We start from the raw sequence: 18,226 nt of genomic DNA, 5'->3' as shown, positions 1-18,226 counted from the left end.
GCGTTGTGTTATCCCTGAGGGAGTCGTTCTCTGGTGTCCGTTCACCCCAAATCCTCAGGTCAGGATCTCCTTGTCAAAATTTTTGGTGCCTTTTCATGCTTTTTGTTACTTCTTTATAGCCCTTATGGCACTGCTCATGTTACATGCGCTTTGAAAGTTTGATTTCAGTAATAGTTTGTCTTTTAAAATGTCTTGTAAACATTTTGCGAAGTCAGACTAGGAGAGCTAGATAATGAGATTGCAGCATGTGTACATATTAATCAAATTACAATTGACTTTGGCATTGTGCGCATACTCCGAAATACAGAGGTGATGTGTAACATGTATTTAATCCTTCAGATATTCAGTTATGCATTGTGTAATGTACACAGCTAAAGACTGTAGCCCTCCTAAATAAAGCTTGATGTTAAATGGAAACATACTGACTGCATGCCTAGGATGAATCGCATGGTGTAGCCTTCTCATTTTGGAATGGGCTGATACAGAACAAGATATTTAAATAATTTACATTTAATAATGTTTGTATACCCAATGACACAAAGTATTTGGTATATGTTGTAACTGGCACATACTACAAAAGCCTGTAAACATAATATTTAATAATTGAAATGTTGTTTGGTTGTGTACATCAGCAGAAAAGTTTGCTTGTGTTGTCAGCTCAGGGATGACATTGACATGACTGTTAACACTAATGGTCAGTGTAACCCTGACATGCTGCAGGTTAGCCGCATGAACATCAAAGTAAGCCTATAGCAGTGAGGCAACAACCAAAGAGGGAGGTTAAAAAAGAGAGCGGGAGAGAGTGCTTTTTTATGAGCATGCTCCTCTCCAGTTACTTTGTCGTCTGGCCCAGCAACCATAAATATTCTTTCACTTTTTCGATCTTTCACATCAGGCCTCTTATGCGTGCCATATATGAGTTCACCCTCTGCCTGAACTTTGTCTGAAATGTTTATCTCCTATAGATGTTTCTTAAGTACCATAAAGCTGAATATTTAAAATTACTTTTAAACAAAATAAATCACTATAAATTATTATTATTTATCAGTGTTTGGTAAGGTAAGCATCACGGTTGCTCATTCTGAAGATTTAGGCTTGCTGGCAAAAAAAAATCTATAAAAAAATTGCAAGTATTTAAAGAGAAATCAGAATGTCACATTCTGATAGAGAACCCAAAGACACTGAAGGATGCCATAAAAACCCAGGGATGGTTCCTTTTGACTTGGGCCATTATACAAAAAAAAAACAAAGTAACAGGAAAAGTGCTAACAACTAAAATCTTGTTTCAAGTCAAAGTCATAAATATTATTTAACATCACAGAACAGATTTCAAACCAATTTTAAATCAGTTAACTCATGTCGAAAACACAAGGTTCCAGGTTTCCAGTTTTGGTTCCCTAAAGAATCTTTCAGTGAACAGTTCTTAAAATAATATCTATCTATCTATCTATCTATCTATCTATCTACATATATATCTATATATATATATATATATATATATATATATATATACATACAACCCGAATTCCGGAAAAGTTGGGACGTTTTTTAAATTTTAATAAAATGAAAACTAAAAGACTTTCAAATCACATGAGCCAATATTTTATTCACAATAGAACATAGATAACATAGCAAATGTTTAAACTGAGAAAGTTTAAATTTTATGCACAAAATGAGCTCATTTCAATTTTGATTTCTGCTACAGGTCTCAAAATAGTTGGGACGGGGCATGTTTACCATGGTGTAGCATCTCCTTTTCTTTTCAAAACAGTTTGAAGACGTCTGGGCATTGAGGCTATGAGTTGCTGGAGTTTTGCTGTTGGAATTTGGTCCCATTCTTGCCTTATATAGATTTCCAGCTGCTGAAGAGTTTGTGGTCGTCTTTGACGTATTTTTCGTTTAATGATGTGCCAAATGTTCTCTATAGGTGAAAGATCTGGACTGCAGGCAGGCCAGGTTAGCACCCGGACTCTTCTACGACGAAGCCATGCTGTTGTTATAGCTGCAGTATGTGGTTTTGCATTGTCCTGCTGAAATAAACAAGGCCTTCCCTGAAATAGACGTTGTTTGGAGGGAAGCATATGTTGCTCTAAAACCTTTATATACCTTTCAGCATTCACAGAGCCTTCCAAAACATGCAAGCTGCCCATACCGTATGCACTTATGCACCCCCATACCATCAGAGATGCTGGCTTTTGAACTGAACGCTGATAACATGCTGGAAGGTCTCCCTCCTCTTTAGCCCAGAGGACACGGCGTACGTGATTTCCAACAAGAATGTCAAATTTGGACTCGTCTGACCATAAAACACTATTCCACTTTGAAATAGTCCATTTTAAATGAGCCTTGGCCCACAGGACACGACGGCGCTTCTGGACCATGTTCACATATGGCTTCCTTTTTGCATGATAGAGCTTTAGTTGGCATCTGCTGATGGCACGGCGGATTGTGTTTACCGACAGTGGTTTCTGAAAGTATTCCTGGGCCCATTTAGTAATGTCATTGACACAATCATGCCGATGAGTGATGCAGTGTCGTCTGAGAGCCCGAAGACCACGGGCATCCAATAAAGGTCTCCGGCCTTGTCCCTTACGCACAGAGATTTCTCCAGTTTCTCTGAATCTTTTGATGATGTTATGCACTGTAGATGATGAGATTTGCAAAGCCTTTGCAATTTGACTTTGAGGAACATTGTTTTTAAAGTTTTCCACTATTTTTTTATGCAGTCTTTCACAGATTGGAGAGCCTCTGCCCGTCTTTACTTCTGAGAGACTCTGCTTCTCTAAGACAAAGCTATGTTACAGACCTGATATCAATTAACTTAATTAATCACTAGATGTTCTCCCAGCTGAATCTTTTCAAAACTGGTTGCTTTTTTAGCCATTTGTTGCCCCCGTGCCAACTTTTTTGAGACCTGTAGCAGGCATTAAATTTTAAATGAGCTAATTAAGTGGATAAAAGTGTAAAATTTCTCAGTTTAAACATTTGCTACGTTATCTATGTTCTATTGTGAATAAAATATTGGCTCATGTGATTTGAAATTCCTTTAGTTTTCATTTTATTAAAATTTAAAAAACGTCCCAACTTTTCCGGAATTCGGGTTGTATATATACAGAGCTGGGTAGATTACTTATGAATTGTAATCAGTTACTGATTACAGATTACATGACAAAATTTGTAGTCGGTAATATAATCTCTTAGATTACACATTTTTGGTAACGTAATCTGATTACTTTTGGATTACATTTGTGCTAACCCTTATTTGATATCACATATATTGAATTAGCCTGATCGTGTACTATTTTGACAGATACAAAGAAAAAAAAATTTAATTCAAAAACAAGAGCCACAATAGCTTCTTTTTCAAGTGCAATGGACAGTTAATATTTACAAAATACTAACACTAATGTACCTTGCTCTTAGTGTTTGCTAGTAACAATGACTAAAACAAAATCACATCTTATGATTTTCAAGCTTATTTACTTATAATTAAGTATATTTAGAAAACAGCTACATTACAAAAATCAATACTGAAAAACATGAAATTCACAGCAATATCACTGCTAGGGCAAATATTTAATTTAAAAAAAAACACTAGGAGTGTATATGACTGTATCAATGAAAAACATAAAACAATAGCTACATTACAAACATGAATTTTGAAAAAGTCTAAACTCACACAGCAATGACATTTCTATCCATCTCAAAACATTTTAAGCAGGCAACGTAAAAAAAAAAAGTTTCTAAATGTTAAAAAAAGGAAATTTAGGAGAATCAATTAATTGTGAACAATTTATTACCATTGTGCAAATAATATGTAATCATGTAATCCATAAAAAAGTAACTGTAGTCTGATTAAGAATATTTTAAAAAGTAGTTTACTTTGATTACAAGTACTTGAGTTTTGGAATCCGATTACGTAATCCAGATTACATGTAATCCGTTACTACCCAGCTCTGTATATATATATATATAGTACAGACCAAAAGTTTGGACACACCTTCTCATTCAAAGAGTTTTCTTTATTTTCATGATTATGAAAATTGTAGATTCACACTGAAGGCATCACAACTATGAATTAACACATGTGGAATTATATATGGAATTATATACATAACAAAAAAGTGTGAAACAACTGAAAATATGTCATATTGTAGGTTCTTCAAAGTAGCCACCTTTTGCTTTGATTACTGCTTTGCACACTCTTGGCTTTCTCTTGATGAGCTTCAAGAGGTAGTCACCTGAAATGGTCTTCCAACAGTCTTGAAGGAGTTCCCCGAGAGATGCTTAGCACTTGTTGGCCCTTTTGCCTTCTGTCTGCGGTCCAGCTCACCCCTAAACCATCTCGATTGGGTTCAGGTCCGGTGACTGTGGAGGCCAGGTCATCTGGCGCAGCACCCCATCACTCTCCTTCTTGGTCAAATAGCCCTTGATGCCTTCGGTGTGACTCTACAATTTTCATATTCATGAAAATAAAGAAAACTCTTTGAATGAGAAGGTGTGTCCAAACTTTTGGTCTGTACTGTATATATATATATATATATATTTTTTTTTTTTTGTTTTGTTTTGTTTTGTTTTGTTTTGTTTTGTTTGTTTGTTTGTTTGTTTGTGAAGAACCTTTAACCAATGTGAAGAACCTTAAGTGGAATGAAAAGGTTCCATGGATGGTAAAGGTTCTTTGTGGAACCATTGATGTCAATCAATGTAAAAACCACTCAGAATTCCTTACCATCTGCATAGCAATTCATTACAGCCCATTTTTTGCTATTTTTAAGAGATTAGAGGATTTGTTCACTTGTATATTTTGTTCTACAGTCAAAAGTTTCCCTGTTCTTTATTATTCTGTCTTTGTTTTTGTTTGTGTGTGTGTAGTTCTTGTATATTCATATTTCACCACATTTGGGAGCAAAGAAGCCATGGCAGACTTTCCTGTCTTTCTCTAGAACCCTAAGTCTGTCTTTCTCTTCATCCTCAACTCTCACAATCTCTCCCCCTCTTTCTTTTTCTCTCTCTCTCCCTCCAATGGTCTTCTTACAGATGGAGATTAACTCCGAGCCCGAGCACCATCCGTTTCCCTGACTGTTTGTTATTAAAGAGATGGATGGTGGCTTGCAGTGCCAGCCCGACACAACCGCAATTACAGCAGGGCCCATGATAGATAGAGGGAGAGAGAAGGAGATAGAAAGAGAGGCATCTATCAGGCCCCTTAATCTACCTGTCACTCCGGGGGGAGAGGCAGGAGAACAGAGTGTGGGGAATGAGTGGAAGAGAGAAATAAAGAGTAAAGATTTTGGTCTGGCTTATCTTGCCAATAGTTCTGCTTTGCTTTGACTTCTCTCAAATGGATGGAATGCAATTCAAATACTTAAATGTAAAAAAAAAAATATATATATAGTAAAGTATATATATATATACATATTTAAATGTAAGTATTAGAGTTTGTGCATTCAAACAAACTACAGTATTTTTTTTTTTTGCTCAAATTAATTTGACAGAATCCTGCAAAATTGTGAAAATGCCAACATTAAAATGCTGTGAGCAATATGAAAAGGAAGAAAATTGTCAATTTTTGTTTTGATATATGAAAAGGTTCAAAACTATTTTGTGATGTAAATGTATGGATGTAAATGCAGATTTATTATTATCAGCCTAAAGCATGGTCTACTTTGCTAGTAGAGTGTCTGCAAAGTGCCTTAAACACAACTCTTTCCATCTGACAGAATGAAATCTCTCAGTCGCGCTTGCACATATTCAAGCTCAATGCATTACAATCAGCTCTTTTAACATGAAGTGAAAGGGAATAATTCACAATTAAGCTTTTGCCACTTTTATTTACAGACAACTGAAAGATGATATGCAAGAATGAAGATAACAGAAGGGTTGAACTGGATCTGGAAACATCAAACTATAGCACCACCTGCATAAACAATAAAGCTCAACATGTCTTAACACAGGTGCTAAACGCATGGCATCGTTTCAGTGGATATATCTTGATCCAGTGAACTTTTTCATGACTTCATGATATGCCCTCAGACAATCAACTAAACACACACTGACACACCTGCAGTGAACCCAGAGCTGCGTGTAACGTATGTGCATGGGTTTCTGTAATGCAATACAGTTTTTCTTTTCCAGTGTTGCAAAAATGTTATGAAAAATCCAAGGTTCTCCCATTTCCTGCTCTCCGTCTCATCAGTCCAGAGGAGTGAAGGATGGGGTGGAGGGATTAATACTCTTCCGCTGGCCACCGAGATGATGGATGGACAGATGTGGAGAAGGACAGAGGGAGGTAAGAGAGAAGGCCAAGGGAGGAACGCTAAGCCAAGTGCTCGATAAATCTAATGGAAGGTCTGCTTTGCATCAGGCACTGACAGACTGTTGCAGAGGTGTTATGATGAATGACTGCTTTACCGCTTGCTGATTGGACTGAATTTGATGTTTTTGCTGTATGTGAAGGGAGAGGAGCTCTCAAACTTTCGTCTTTGTGTATAGCGTTTTACTGTGGAAGTTTATGGAGTACACTGATTTTCTGAAGGACCTGCTGACCTGGGAACAGTTGTTATTTGAGGAGGGGTTTGAAATGGGGCTGCAGTGTATGAAGTTGTCAGCCAAAAATAAAAATAAAAAAGAGAGAGAGAGAGAGAGAGAGAGAGAGAGAAAGAAAAAAAACAATAGGGTTAAGAATTTTTCTAAATATTAAAATATTAAACACTATTCTGACATCAGCTTTTTTGACTGTGATATTACTGACAAAATAATCTAATTTAATGCTGAAATTATTATGGAGAATATGATACTGTCCAGTTTAATCAACAAACTTATTTTATCGTAAGATTACTTATTTTATTGTAGTTGGACAGCAAATGTACAGTATGTTTCTGTGTGTGTGTGTGTGTGTGTGTGTGTGTGTGTTTGTGTATAGATAGATAGATAAAGTCTTTTCTGTTCATCAAGGCTGTATTTATTTGAATAAAATATACAGAAAAAACTGTAATATTGTGAAATATGATTGTAATTCTTAATATTGGTTTCCTATTTAAATTTTAACCTTAACATATCATTTATTTCTATGACACAGAATTGAATTTTAATCAGCCTTTACCTCTTCAGAAATCATTTTAATATGCTGATTTATTATCAGTGTTGAAACTGTTGTGCTGCATTATATTTTTGGAACCTTTGATCATTTTTCTTTGATGAATAAAAAGTTAAAAAGAACAAAATTTCTCCCAAATAGAATCATTAGTAAACAAATCAATCAAAGGAAAAACAAATCAAAGGATAAACACTTTTATTTAGAACTTTTTATCAAAGAATCCTGAAAAATGTACAAACCCGATTCCAAAAAAGTTGGGACACTGTACAGATTGTGAGTAAAAAAAGAATGGAATAATTTACAAATCTCATAAACTTATATCTTATTCACAATAGAATATAGATAACACATCAAATGTTGAAAGTGACACATTTTGAAATGTCATGCCAAATAGGCTCATTTTGATTTTATAAGAGCTACACATTCCAAAAAAGTTGGGACAGGTAGCAATAAGAGGCCGGAAAAGTTAAATGTACATATAAGGAACAGCTGGAGGACCAATTTGCAACTTATTAGGTCAATTGGGAACATGATTGGGAATAAAAAGAGCCTCTCAGAGTGGCAGTGTCTCTCAGAAGTCAAGATGGGCAGAGGATCACCAATTCCCCCAACGCTGCGGCGAAAAATAGTGGAGCAATATCAGAAAGGAGTTTCTCAGAGAAAAATTGCAAAGAATCTGAAGTTATCATCATCTACAGTGCATAATATCATTCAAAGATTCAGAGAATCTGGAACAATCTCTGTGCGTAAGGGTCAAGGCCAGAAAACCAAACTGGATGCTGTGATCTTCGGGCCCTTAGACGGCACTGCATCACATACAGGAATGATACTGTAATGGAAATCAAAACATGGGCTCAGGAATACTTCCAGAAAACATTGTCAATGAACACAATCCACCGTGCCATTTGCCGTTGCCGGCTAAAACTCTATAGGTCAAAAAAGAAGCCATATCTAAACATGTTCCAGAAGCGCAGACGTTTTCTCTGGGCCAAGGCTCATTTAAAATGAACTGTGGCAAAGTGGAAAACTGTTCTGTGGTCAGACGAATCAAAATTTGAAGTTCTTTTTGGAAAACTGGGACGCCATGTCATCAAAACTGAAGAGGATAAGGATAACCCAAGTTGTTATCAGCACTCAGTTCAGAAGCCTGCATCTCTGATGGTATGGGGTTGCATGAGTACGTGTGGCATGGGCAGCTTACACATCTGGAAAGGCACCATCAATGCTAAAAGGTATCCAAGTTCTAGAACAACATATGCTCCCATCCAGATGTCGTCTCTTTCAGGGAAGACCTTGCATTTTCCAACATGACAATGCCAGACAACATACTGCACCAATTACAACATCATGGCTGCGTAAAAAAAGGATTCGGGTACTGAAATGGCCAGACTGCAGTCCAGATCTTTCACCCATAGAAAACATTTGCCGTATCATAAAGAGGAAGATGCGACAAAGAAGACCTAAGACAGTTGAGCAACTAGAAGCCTGTATTAGACAAGAATGGGACAACATTCCTATTCCTTAACTTGAGCAACTCAGTCCCCAGACGTTTGCAGACTGTTATAAAAAGAAGAGGGGATGCCACACAGTGGTAAACATGGCCTTGTCCCAACTTTTTTTGAGATGTGTTGATGAAATTTAAAATCAACTTATTTTTCCCTTAAAAATATACATTTTCTCAGTTTAAACATGTGATATGTCATCTATGTTGATTTATGAATAAAATATTGAAATTGGAACTTCAACATCATTGCATTCTGTTTTTTATTCACAATCTGTACAGTGTCCCAACTTTTTTGGAATCGGGTTTGTATCACAGGTCAATATTTCAGACCTTTCAAGCTTCATCCACTAAACTTGGTGCAGTGCTTCTGTCTGTTCTATCTGACTGCTATCTTGTCTAACAGATAAGTCTTTTTGGTTCTTAGTGCAGCAATACAATGGGCCACATGCATCTATCTAACCCTTAAAGGTGCCATAGAATGCATTGATACAATATTTAAAATTGTTCTCTGATGTCCCCAGAGTGTGTATACAAAGTTTTATCTCAAAATACCCCACAGATAATTAAAAATGCCACTTTTAGGGTATGAGCCAAAATGCTCTGTTTATGTGTACGTCCCCTTTAAATTAAAATGAGCCGGTGCTCCCACCTCCCTTCCAGTGTTGCTAAGTCTGCAGTTTTCCCCGCAGAATTGGGCTACTTTAAAACTGTCACCGAGGTTTGCTTTTCATGTCCTCAGGAGAGTTTTGTTGCAAAACTTTCCAACCCTGCTCCCTCCTCAGGAGAGTGCAGAGCTTCAAGAGCTCATGCTTGCGGCATACCGGTGTTACGTGACCGTGTTACTGACCTCACACACTACCACATTCCTATTCATGATCATTCTGGTAGCACATGAAGGCAGCATTAGAGAAAACAGGCAGAGACAATGGTAGCTTTATCAACTCCAGCACTGAACTGACCCTTGTTTGTGAGGCAGTCGAGTCTGGTGCAAAATATTAGCACACATATTAGCACGTTTTTTTCCCTGGAAATTTTGTTTGAAAATGAAATGTAACCATGTGTCCTCAGCGGTCTATGGTGACTCCTGTGTTTGTTGGTGCATCCCAACACACGACACTTTTATTGGCTCTTTGGCGCTGACATTGTACCTCCAGCAGATACAGCAAGAAAACAGTAATGGTGGACTGCAGCTTCTCACTCAGGGCTGTGTATATGCTAATAAGGCAGAGAGTGTCACAAATGGGCGGGACTTTCACAGACTATGTTATCATAGTAGTGAGAAACCTGGAACAGCTGGTGTGAAGAGACTGTTTATGAATTATTGGGACTATAAAACAATGATTGGGTGGAATTTTAACCTATATTTACCTACGTATCTGCACCAAATATTTGTTCATTATAGCATGGCATCGCTGTTTACACGTGTGCGTACTTTTGTTTCAGACCGCATGTGTGTTTTCAATCAGCATCTGTAGTCATCTGTAAGTGTCATTGTGCTGTGACCTGGCTAAGATCAGATAAAGTATGGCTTCACCTCACCCCTCCTCCTTCCTCCCTGCTCCATTTGTTATGGAGTAGCTGTCGGGGCGCTGTGATTGGTTGTTGTGGTAGACAGATAGCCGATAGGCCCTGATTAATAGTTGTGGCTCTGGCACTTGCTCATTGATCAAGGGAACAGGCTGAAGAGAGAGAGAGTTTTCTACAACAGACTCTTAGCTTCTGCTTATCTGGTTGCAGTGATGAGATAAACCTGTGTGCAGGCTGCTTTTAAAAAATGTAATTCAAAATGATATTATTTACAGCACAGAATGGTTAAAAATATATTAGAATGTGTTCTAAGTCTAAGATGTGAGCTAATATTATAATTGAAACATAATACTATATACATAATATGTTTGGTTTATTATTAATTTACAGTAGACTATTCTTTATTTTTTTAATCATCAATGGACAACAATAAATTACATAAAATGTCTGTAAAACTATATTTTTAAATGCCTGTAAAATCGATAAAACAAGCAAAACCAAATAAATTAAGAAAACACAGAAGCAATTATTTGTATTATCAAGTTTTTCATTATTATTATTATTGTTTACATAATCATTATTGATTTTAATGACACAAACTGACATAAGTAAAAGCCAAAACAGTGTGTGTAAAAACTTGTGATGTGATGTGATTGATGTTTAGAATATTACTGAAAACATGATACTGTCAACTCTGAGCAACTTATATTTTATTATTTATTATTTCTTGACAATATATTTATTGATTTTTAAGCATCTATGGAAATATAAAAGACAAATGTATTTAATCATTGATAGAATTATAAGATAAATTAACAGACAAAATGTCTGTAAAACAATATTGTAAAGCATTATTATGTATGTAAAAAAGATTAATAAAATGCAAAAACAAAATAATTGTGAGGTATGTAAATAATTATATATATATATATATATATATATATATATATATATATATATATGTGTGTGTGTGTGTGTGTGTGTGTGTGTGTGTGAACTAAAATAGTAAAAAAAAGGAATAAAGAAAGAAAAAAATGCATGTATACTTTTTATCATTTTTAAATTCAAATTTAAAATGTGTGTGTGTGTGTGGTAATTCCCCCTGTCTTATATATGGGCAGTTGACATGACATGTAAAAGCAGTGTCCTGGAGTTTCACAAATTAATTTTTAAAAGTACAAATATTACATTTCTACACATTTAAAGTTAACATAAAACCATGTCATGGATAATCATTATAAAATAGTTTTAGATGAAGCAGAGCATGTCACACTACAGGACCCTGCTGTTCACACATTATATTTAAGACAGGATAAGTGACTGTGGACAGTACATTGGCAAGTGTATATGTATTCATATGTCTGCTGAAAGCAGGGGGGGGGGGTGCCAAATGGAGGGAATAGTGTGTGTGTGTGTGTGTGTGTGTGAGAGAGAAGGCAGGGTGCTGAATGAGCTCTCTCCGAGGGGGGGTCAGTAGTGGGAGGTCGTGACCTGGTCGACCCTGGGGGAGTGGAGATCATCAATCAGCGAGAGGCAGGACCAAACAGCAGGAGCTGAACACACCCCCTGTCCCCTAAACCACCCCCTCTCACACACACACTGCCGCCAAGCAGATGGCTTTGTAACAACTGGCTCTTGCTCACCTTACACACACTCATACATTCACAGATTGAGTATGATTGATTTTCTGTTTCTGCCGTTGTTCAGACAACACTTCACATGCCTCTATTTGTAAATGATTTGTGTAGAAACAATTGATTACTCTTGTAATGTACAGATCATGCAATAGGAATATATGAGAATAACAGGATAATCTTCTTGTTCTTAACACCATGCATCTCATAATATCTCTTGGTCCTTGAATTGCATCATTAAATTTGTATAACGTGCTGAAAGCTTTGCAAGATTCATCTATTGTATGAATTGGATCTGCAGTTGAATCAACTGCACTACATTATTACTCATGCAATTATTATTATTTTTCATTGTGAAAGGTACTTACAGATCAACCCTCATAACGTTTTTTTGGCTAGAAGAGGTTGTTAATAGGAGGGGTATACATAATACCAATAGCGCCTCCTATTGTATAAGACAAGCCGGTGGTTTTTCATAGACATAATCATCCATGTAAATTGTCTATTACACTTTTTATAATAGGTTAAATTTCAGAAGTTCAAATTTGAGCAAAACTGGTATTTCAGCAAGGCCTAATAAAAACAGCATGATCATACCCCTGGAATACACAACCACAACCACTCAATTTTATTTATTTATTTTTATTTATTACTATTTTTTTTGCAAATTAAAGGGCAAAAGGAAACTCAGTTGGCATGCTTTGGTCATGTGATTATCAGAAAGACATGCTGATCAAATCTTATGGTGCCAGTGCTGCACTTTTGAGCCACATGGCCACACGTCTTCCAATCTCCTGTGGGGGTAAGAACATGAAAACGTTGAGAGAAAAAAAACAGCATTTCTCCCTTATTTAATATATATATATATATGTATTAAACAAAAATTAAATAATCTATAGAATTTTTTTTTTTTTTTTTTTTTTTTTGTACCTTCCTGGCTTGGTGCAATGCAGGTCTATCCATTGATTTATCGGAGTTCATGTCCCTACAGTGGGCGGTGCCGTCAATAAGAATAACTCTGTCATTGTCCACCATAGTGTCATTCCAGACTACACTTAGCTCTGTCCATGGGTCAATGTTTCCTTGGTCAGAAAAACATGTCTTAATGAAACATAAATGTTGCAAACAGTGAAGCACAATGAAGTTTAGTTTTGAAATAAGAAATTAATTTAGTTTCAAACTTCATATACCAAAACATATTTCTAAATGCATTTCTGAGGAAAAAGCATGTTCTTGGACTGAAATATATAGAGGTGAAATGTATATATTTTTAAATGCTTTAAAAATATATATTTATATATTTAAAATATATTTTCAAAAATAGAAAAAAAATTGTCAAATATATATTGGTAGAAAATATCTGTACATATATTTTAATAAATACATTTTTTGGCCATTTTTTTAATATATTTACAAATATTTCTGTGTGTGTATATATATATATATATATATATATATATATGCTTTTTTGATGTATGGCAATATTTAATCACTGTACTCTGAGCAGGCAGCTACTGTCATTACATCTAAGAAAATGTGAATAAACTCAAATATAACTTTTATTTTAAAAATATTTCAGCATAAATCTAAGTTGAAAGAATATAAATAGAAAAAAAACTTCTGTTTACACACTATTTATAATTACAATTTTTAATGATAGTTTTGATGTTTTTCTATCATCTTCCATTTTGGTTTGCTAAAAAAATTTTGTAACAGATCATCCTATTTTTAATAAACATATTAACACTTAGTAAAAAAACAAAATCCAGCTACATTCTTACCATTGACATAGAGCACTCTTTGTGTCTGGGGCCGGTTCCCTCCATAGTACTGGTTGGTAAAGTCAATGTGGACAGGCAGATGGTCCTTAGGGATGTCAAAGATTCGAGAGCAGAGCTCAGTCTGAGACTGGATGGTTGACATACGTGAGAAGGGGCAGCTGGTGTCCTCACACGTCTGATCTGCTCCATAAACACAAAAATAACTCAAAACTATAGACCTCATGTAAACTAAATTTGGAATACACTGTAAAAGAATATTCAATTAGCTTAAATACATAGACATTACAAGAATTTGGCTGCACTGAACAATTTGAAGAACATCATAGCATTGCGTATGTAAAGCCAAATGCCTTTTAAAGATAGCAAGAAAAAAAATGTTTGTTAGGTTTTATGCAACATGCAACGATAGATATACTGTAGTTCAAGATAAAGACAAAAAGTAGTATGATACAAACTTTCACCAAACATGTTCACAGAACATAAACTACACCAGTACTACTCCACCTGTGTGAACTTGATGGAACTGACTTCATAAAATGCAAAACATGCATGTAGGCTTAATAAAAATCATCTTGTTTGTTAAAAGTCAATGCAAAATGGAAAGAAGATAACTGGTTAGTTCTGAGAAAAATTTTGTTTGCAGATGCCACCTGGTTTGATGATTTTTTGTTTCTAATGTAATGACTTTCAGACAGAAGTGAGAAGATACTTTACTCCTGGGGCTACTGTGTAGGTGTCTCTGTGTGAATATTTGTATAAGGAGTTTGATTGAAACCCAGGCTAGATCTAGTACTCACAGAAGCCAAACTCAGTGCAGGTCTGGTAGAACCACTGTCTGTAGCTGGATGTAGCTGTAGTGTTTCTGAGTTCAAGCACAAGCTTCTCATGAGAAACATCCAGACATGGCACCTTCTCTCTGGCACGATACATCTGAATACATGGCAAAGAGGTTGTGACTTTTTCAATCTAACACAATGTATTTTGTAGCAAGAGGAAACACTGAATGGAAATTAAAAAAAATAAAAAAATCAGGCAACTTTTTTTTTCATATACATTGATGCCCTCTGCTGGTTAGATATAATATCGTGCATTTCATTTTGCTGAACATTTCGGGTTACGTGCAAAATAGAACACTAATAACATACTGCTAGTGAGTAAAGGACTTTGATACAGTGCATACTGTCTACTATTTTTCAAAAGCAAGATGTGAAATCGAAAGCATTATAGGATAAACTTTTCAAATCCTAGTATGATAATTGTTGCCATGTGACCTCATTTATATACATTCAGCATACTGTGCATTTGTAATACAATTTTGAGTCCAACTCGGAAGTTTGATCAAAATTAACTCAAGAAAAAAATATGTTGCAGCTTATATTACTTCTAGCTCATTCATCTTATATACTGAATGAAATAATACACAAAATTAAGGCGATAGAGAGTCAATCATGCTTGATATTATTAAACATTAACAGTAATAAATAATCAATCAATCAATCTGTGGTAATAAATACTGTTGTACCACACTTTTAAATACATCTCAATGCTTAAATTTAGGATGTTTTTATTTATAAATTTTTTTACATAAAAGTTTGAACATTTTTAATTTGAACCAAATAAACAGCAAACAGATTTTAGGATACCACTTAATATGAGATTAAGAAATGTTACCTCCACCAGTTTGACCAGACGGTCATACGCCTCCTCCTTTTGTTTATTCTGTTCACTCTTATTGGTCATGATGTCACAAAGTTCTGCGATGCTGAATGCAACCCCCTCCTCATTGTATTGGACGGTTCCCATGAAGATATCGGCCAAACTCTGCAACAGTTCTATCTTGTCCTCTGGTTTGAAAGGGGTCTCACAACAGCCGAAGTCTTTTCCCACCTCTACCTCATTCCCCATTAGCAGAGCTGCCTCTACTGCTGCAAACACCCCTTTCACTTCTGCTACACACTGAGGACACACACACAGATAGTCACTCAAACACACACAGAGAAATTCATAGTGAGCCTAAATGTGCTCTTACCTTTTTAGAGCCACCCACTGCCTCATTCATAAGACTATAACCAACCACCTGCAAAAATGAATAAATAAATAAATACCAGACTATACAAGTAATGCAATAATAATGTGCTTTAATTTATAAAATACCTCCCACATGTGTTTTTACAAACCCATACCCTATTATAAGAGCTAAAGTCCAACTGAGCTTGAACAGGGGCAGAGGATGCCACTGCTCCATAGATAAGATGAGGAAACTAGAAGAGAAAGACCATTAGAAAGATACAGGCTATTATTGGTTATTTATATGTTCATTGAAGCATTCTTTGGTGATACAGGAAAGAATCAATGATGACAGAATTTGATAGCACTTCACAACAAGGTTCCATTTGTTAACATTACTTAGAACTAACATTCAAGGTATTCAAGAATTCAAATCGCAAACTTTTCAAACACATTATTAAAAACAAAAGTTGTATCTTTCAACATTATCTGATGGACCTGAGCTAACATGAAATAACTTGAACACTTGTAGCCTAATTTTATTGACTAATGTTTACAACTATTAATCAATACTGTAAGAAATGTAATGCCTTAACCTACTACTGGGACCCTATTATGAAATTTTATGTTGATTTATTTACTTTTTAAGGTGCAGTTAACAGAACTGGTGGAGACTTTGTTTAAAATGTTTCATTTGAATTATAGATGTAGAAAACAAATTAAACAATTTAAGCACATTTTTTAACTTAACAACAAAGATTTGTTTGGAACAAACCTTTCCTCTTAACCAAGCTGAGAGTGCTCCAGCATACGAACCACCGAAGCTGATCCAGGTGTTCTTATGGGAGAGGCTGAACCTCTGGCTGATATAATGATGGAACGCAGCCAGGTCGACTAAACTGAGACAGAAAGAGGTGAAACAACATGCTTGATAAATGTCACATGACTGTCAGCATGACTTACGCTTGCTGGCTGGAGAGATCTCTCAGGTTCTCTGTCTCCAGACCATCGGGGTTGATGCTCTGCCCATAGAAGCGGTGCTCCAGAGCCACCAGCAGTGCTCCATGTCTCTCTGCCATGTCCACGTGGTGGCCTAACAATTGTTCAATATTTGTTTCTTTATCATTCATTCTTAAAATGAAATGGAAATGTTTTAGCCTTATTCCATTACAGAACCTTTTAAAATTTCATTCACTAGGCCTTGAAAAAAAACGATATACATTAGCAGATTAGCAGATCAGGAACAATGATCAGGTTCAAACAAGAAAAAATTGGTACTAACCGAACAACACACTGAATTTAGAGAGTGGGCCCTCTCCTCCTATGTAGAGAAAGACTGGTCCATCCGAACGCTGCCAATAAACGTCGTTCACAAAGAATTTCTGCAGATCAAATATTAATGAATAAATGATGATAGCAAAATAACTGAGAAGATAAATCATTCATTCTAATATAATTAAAATTTCATTTTAGAATAAAAAGAATAATGATCAATATTATTATTAAATAATTCACGTTATATTTATTTAACATAATAATTTAAATTAGGTTATTATAATAATAATAATGATTTAAAAAGACATATTTCTTGTGCCATCCTGATGATATCACATGTAAAGAAGAGCGTGAGTGTAAGACTGTGTCTGTCATTTGTACCTGTGGGAAAGTTTTGTCATCTTTCCTATCAAAGTGGTTCAGGGGTTGGTGAATTGTGCCTGTTTTGGGAATGACAGTGGAAGTCTGTGTCACACGCTGTTTTATTCTGGCCTCTTGGATTTTATGCACATGGTCCTTCATTCTCCATAGAATTTGACCTAGAAAATAGACCATATGTCTATATATGTGAAAACAAAAGTGTGTGAGTGTTTGGTAACGTAATAATCTGACGCGGGAATGCTTTCAGTTGGAACAGAAGGAAGCATTTTCACTTTTTGTCAGCCATTTTTCCATACAGGAATCACTTTAGATTTAATAGATTTATATTTACTAGCAGCCCTTGTTAGTTTTATAGTTTATTTATCATTTTTATACATTTACCACACACACACACATATTTTTTTCCCCTTTGTAGTAATCACATTAAGCTAAATGTGAACAGATAAAAGCTTATCTGGACTTGTAGGAGCAAACAAATTAGTATTTAATTACAGCTCTTGTTGATGCATTGGTTACTCTCAGGAAACATGACTGAACAGTTTTAATTTTTATCACTTTAGCACTAAATTATTTCAACCCCATTGATCAAATCTGGTAAATATTCACATAACACACTATAATTGAAAGAACGTTAATAACACAGTGAGATTTATATCTCATAGCGTCATGAAACAGGACAGTGATTTCCTGCAGAAAAGCCTATTGCTGACTCGAAGCTTGACAAAAACAAGATAAGTGTAAACACACTGACAAACTTAAAATACAATAATGCTGTCAAATGCTGGAGATGATAATACTATCCCCGCTGAAGGGGACAGGTTTCGTTTAAACATGTCAGAAGGAACAGATGAGAAAAGAACAGTTGAAGTGAAGGACAATTTCTGCATCCATAAAATTTATATACCACTTTAAAAATAATAAAAAGCATAATATCTAAATGTCAATACAAAGCAAAAAGTACTTCATTCTTATATTAATTTATTTTATATATAAATATAAATAAATCATTGGGGTGTAAATA

At 35.4% G+C, this 18,226-nt stretch overlaps 1 protein-coding gene across 1 annotated transcript; it reads right to left on the bottom strand.

Annotated features, from left to right (window-relative positions):
- Positions 1 to 12,426: 12,426 nt before the first annotated feature.
- LOC132108490 (thymus-specific serine protease) lies at positions 12,427 to 17,476 on the bottom strand. Its single transcript, XM_059515188.1, has 11 exons — positions 17,206 to 17,476; positions 16,832 to 16,931; positions 16,513 to 16,642; positions 16,325 to 16,448; positions 15,726 to 15,803; positions 15,572 to 15,619; positions 15,214 to 15,498; positions 14,340 to 14,472; positions 13,543 to 13,722; positions 12,692 to 12,843; positions 12,427 to 12,555 (listed from the first exon to the last, which is right to left on the bottom strand). The coding sequence occupies exons 1-11, from the start codon at positions 17,377 to 17,379 to the stop codon at positions 12,502 to 12,504; spliced, it is 1,458 nt and encodes a 485-aa protein (XP_059371171.1). The 5' UTR covers positions 17,380 to 17,476; the 3' UTR covers positions 12,427 to 12,501.
- Between the last annotated feature and the right edge of the window lie 750 nt (positions 17,477 to 18,226).

The sequence above is a fragment of the Carassius carassius genome, chromosome 28 (genome assembly GCF_963082965.1).
Source record: "Carassius carassius chromosome 28, fCarCar2.1, whole genome shotgun sequence".
Lineage (NCBI taxonomy): Eukaryota > Metazoa > Chordata > Actinopteri > Cypriniformes > Cyprinidae > Carassius > Carassius carassius.
Note: the sequence above shows the minus strand (reverse complement) of the source record. Positions and strands in the feature narration are given on the sequence as shown.

Coding starts and splice junctions, on each gene's coding strand:
- LOC132108490 (XM_059515188.1), bottom strand. CDS start 17,379: ATGGTCTATTTTCTAGGTCAAATTCTATGGAGAATGAAGGACCATGTG. Junction 15,499..15,571: donor CAGTGGGTGGCTCTAAAAAG/GTAAGAGCACAT, acceptor GTGTGTCCTCAG/TGTGTAGCAGAAGTGAAAGG. Junction 12,556..12,691: donor CATTGCACCAAGCCAGGAAG/GTACAAAAAAAA, acceptor TTACCCCCACAG/GAGATTGGAAGACGTGTGGC.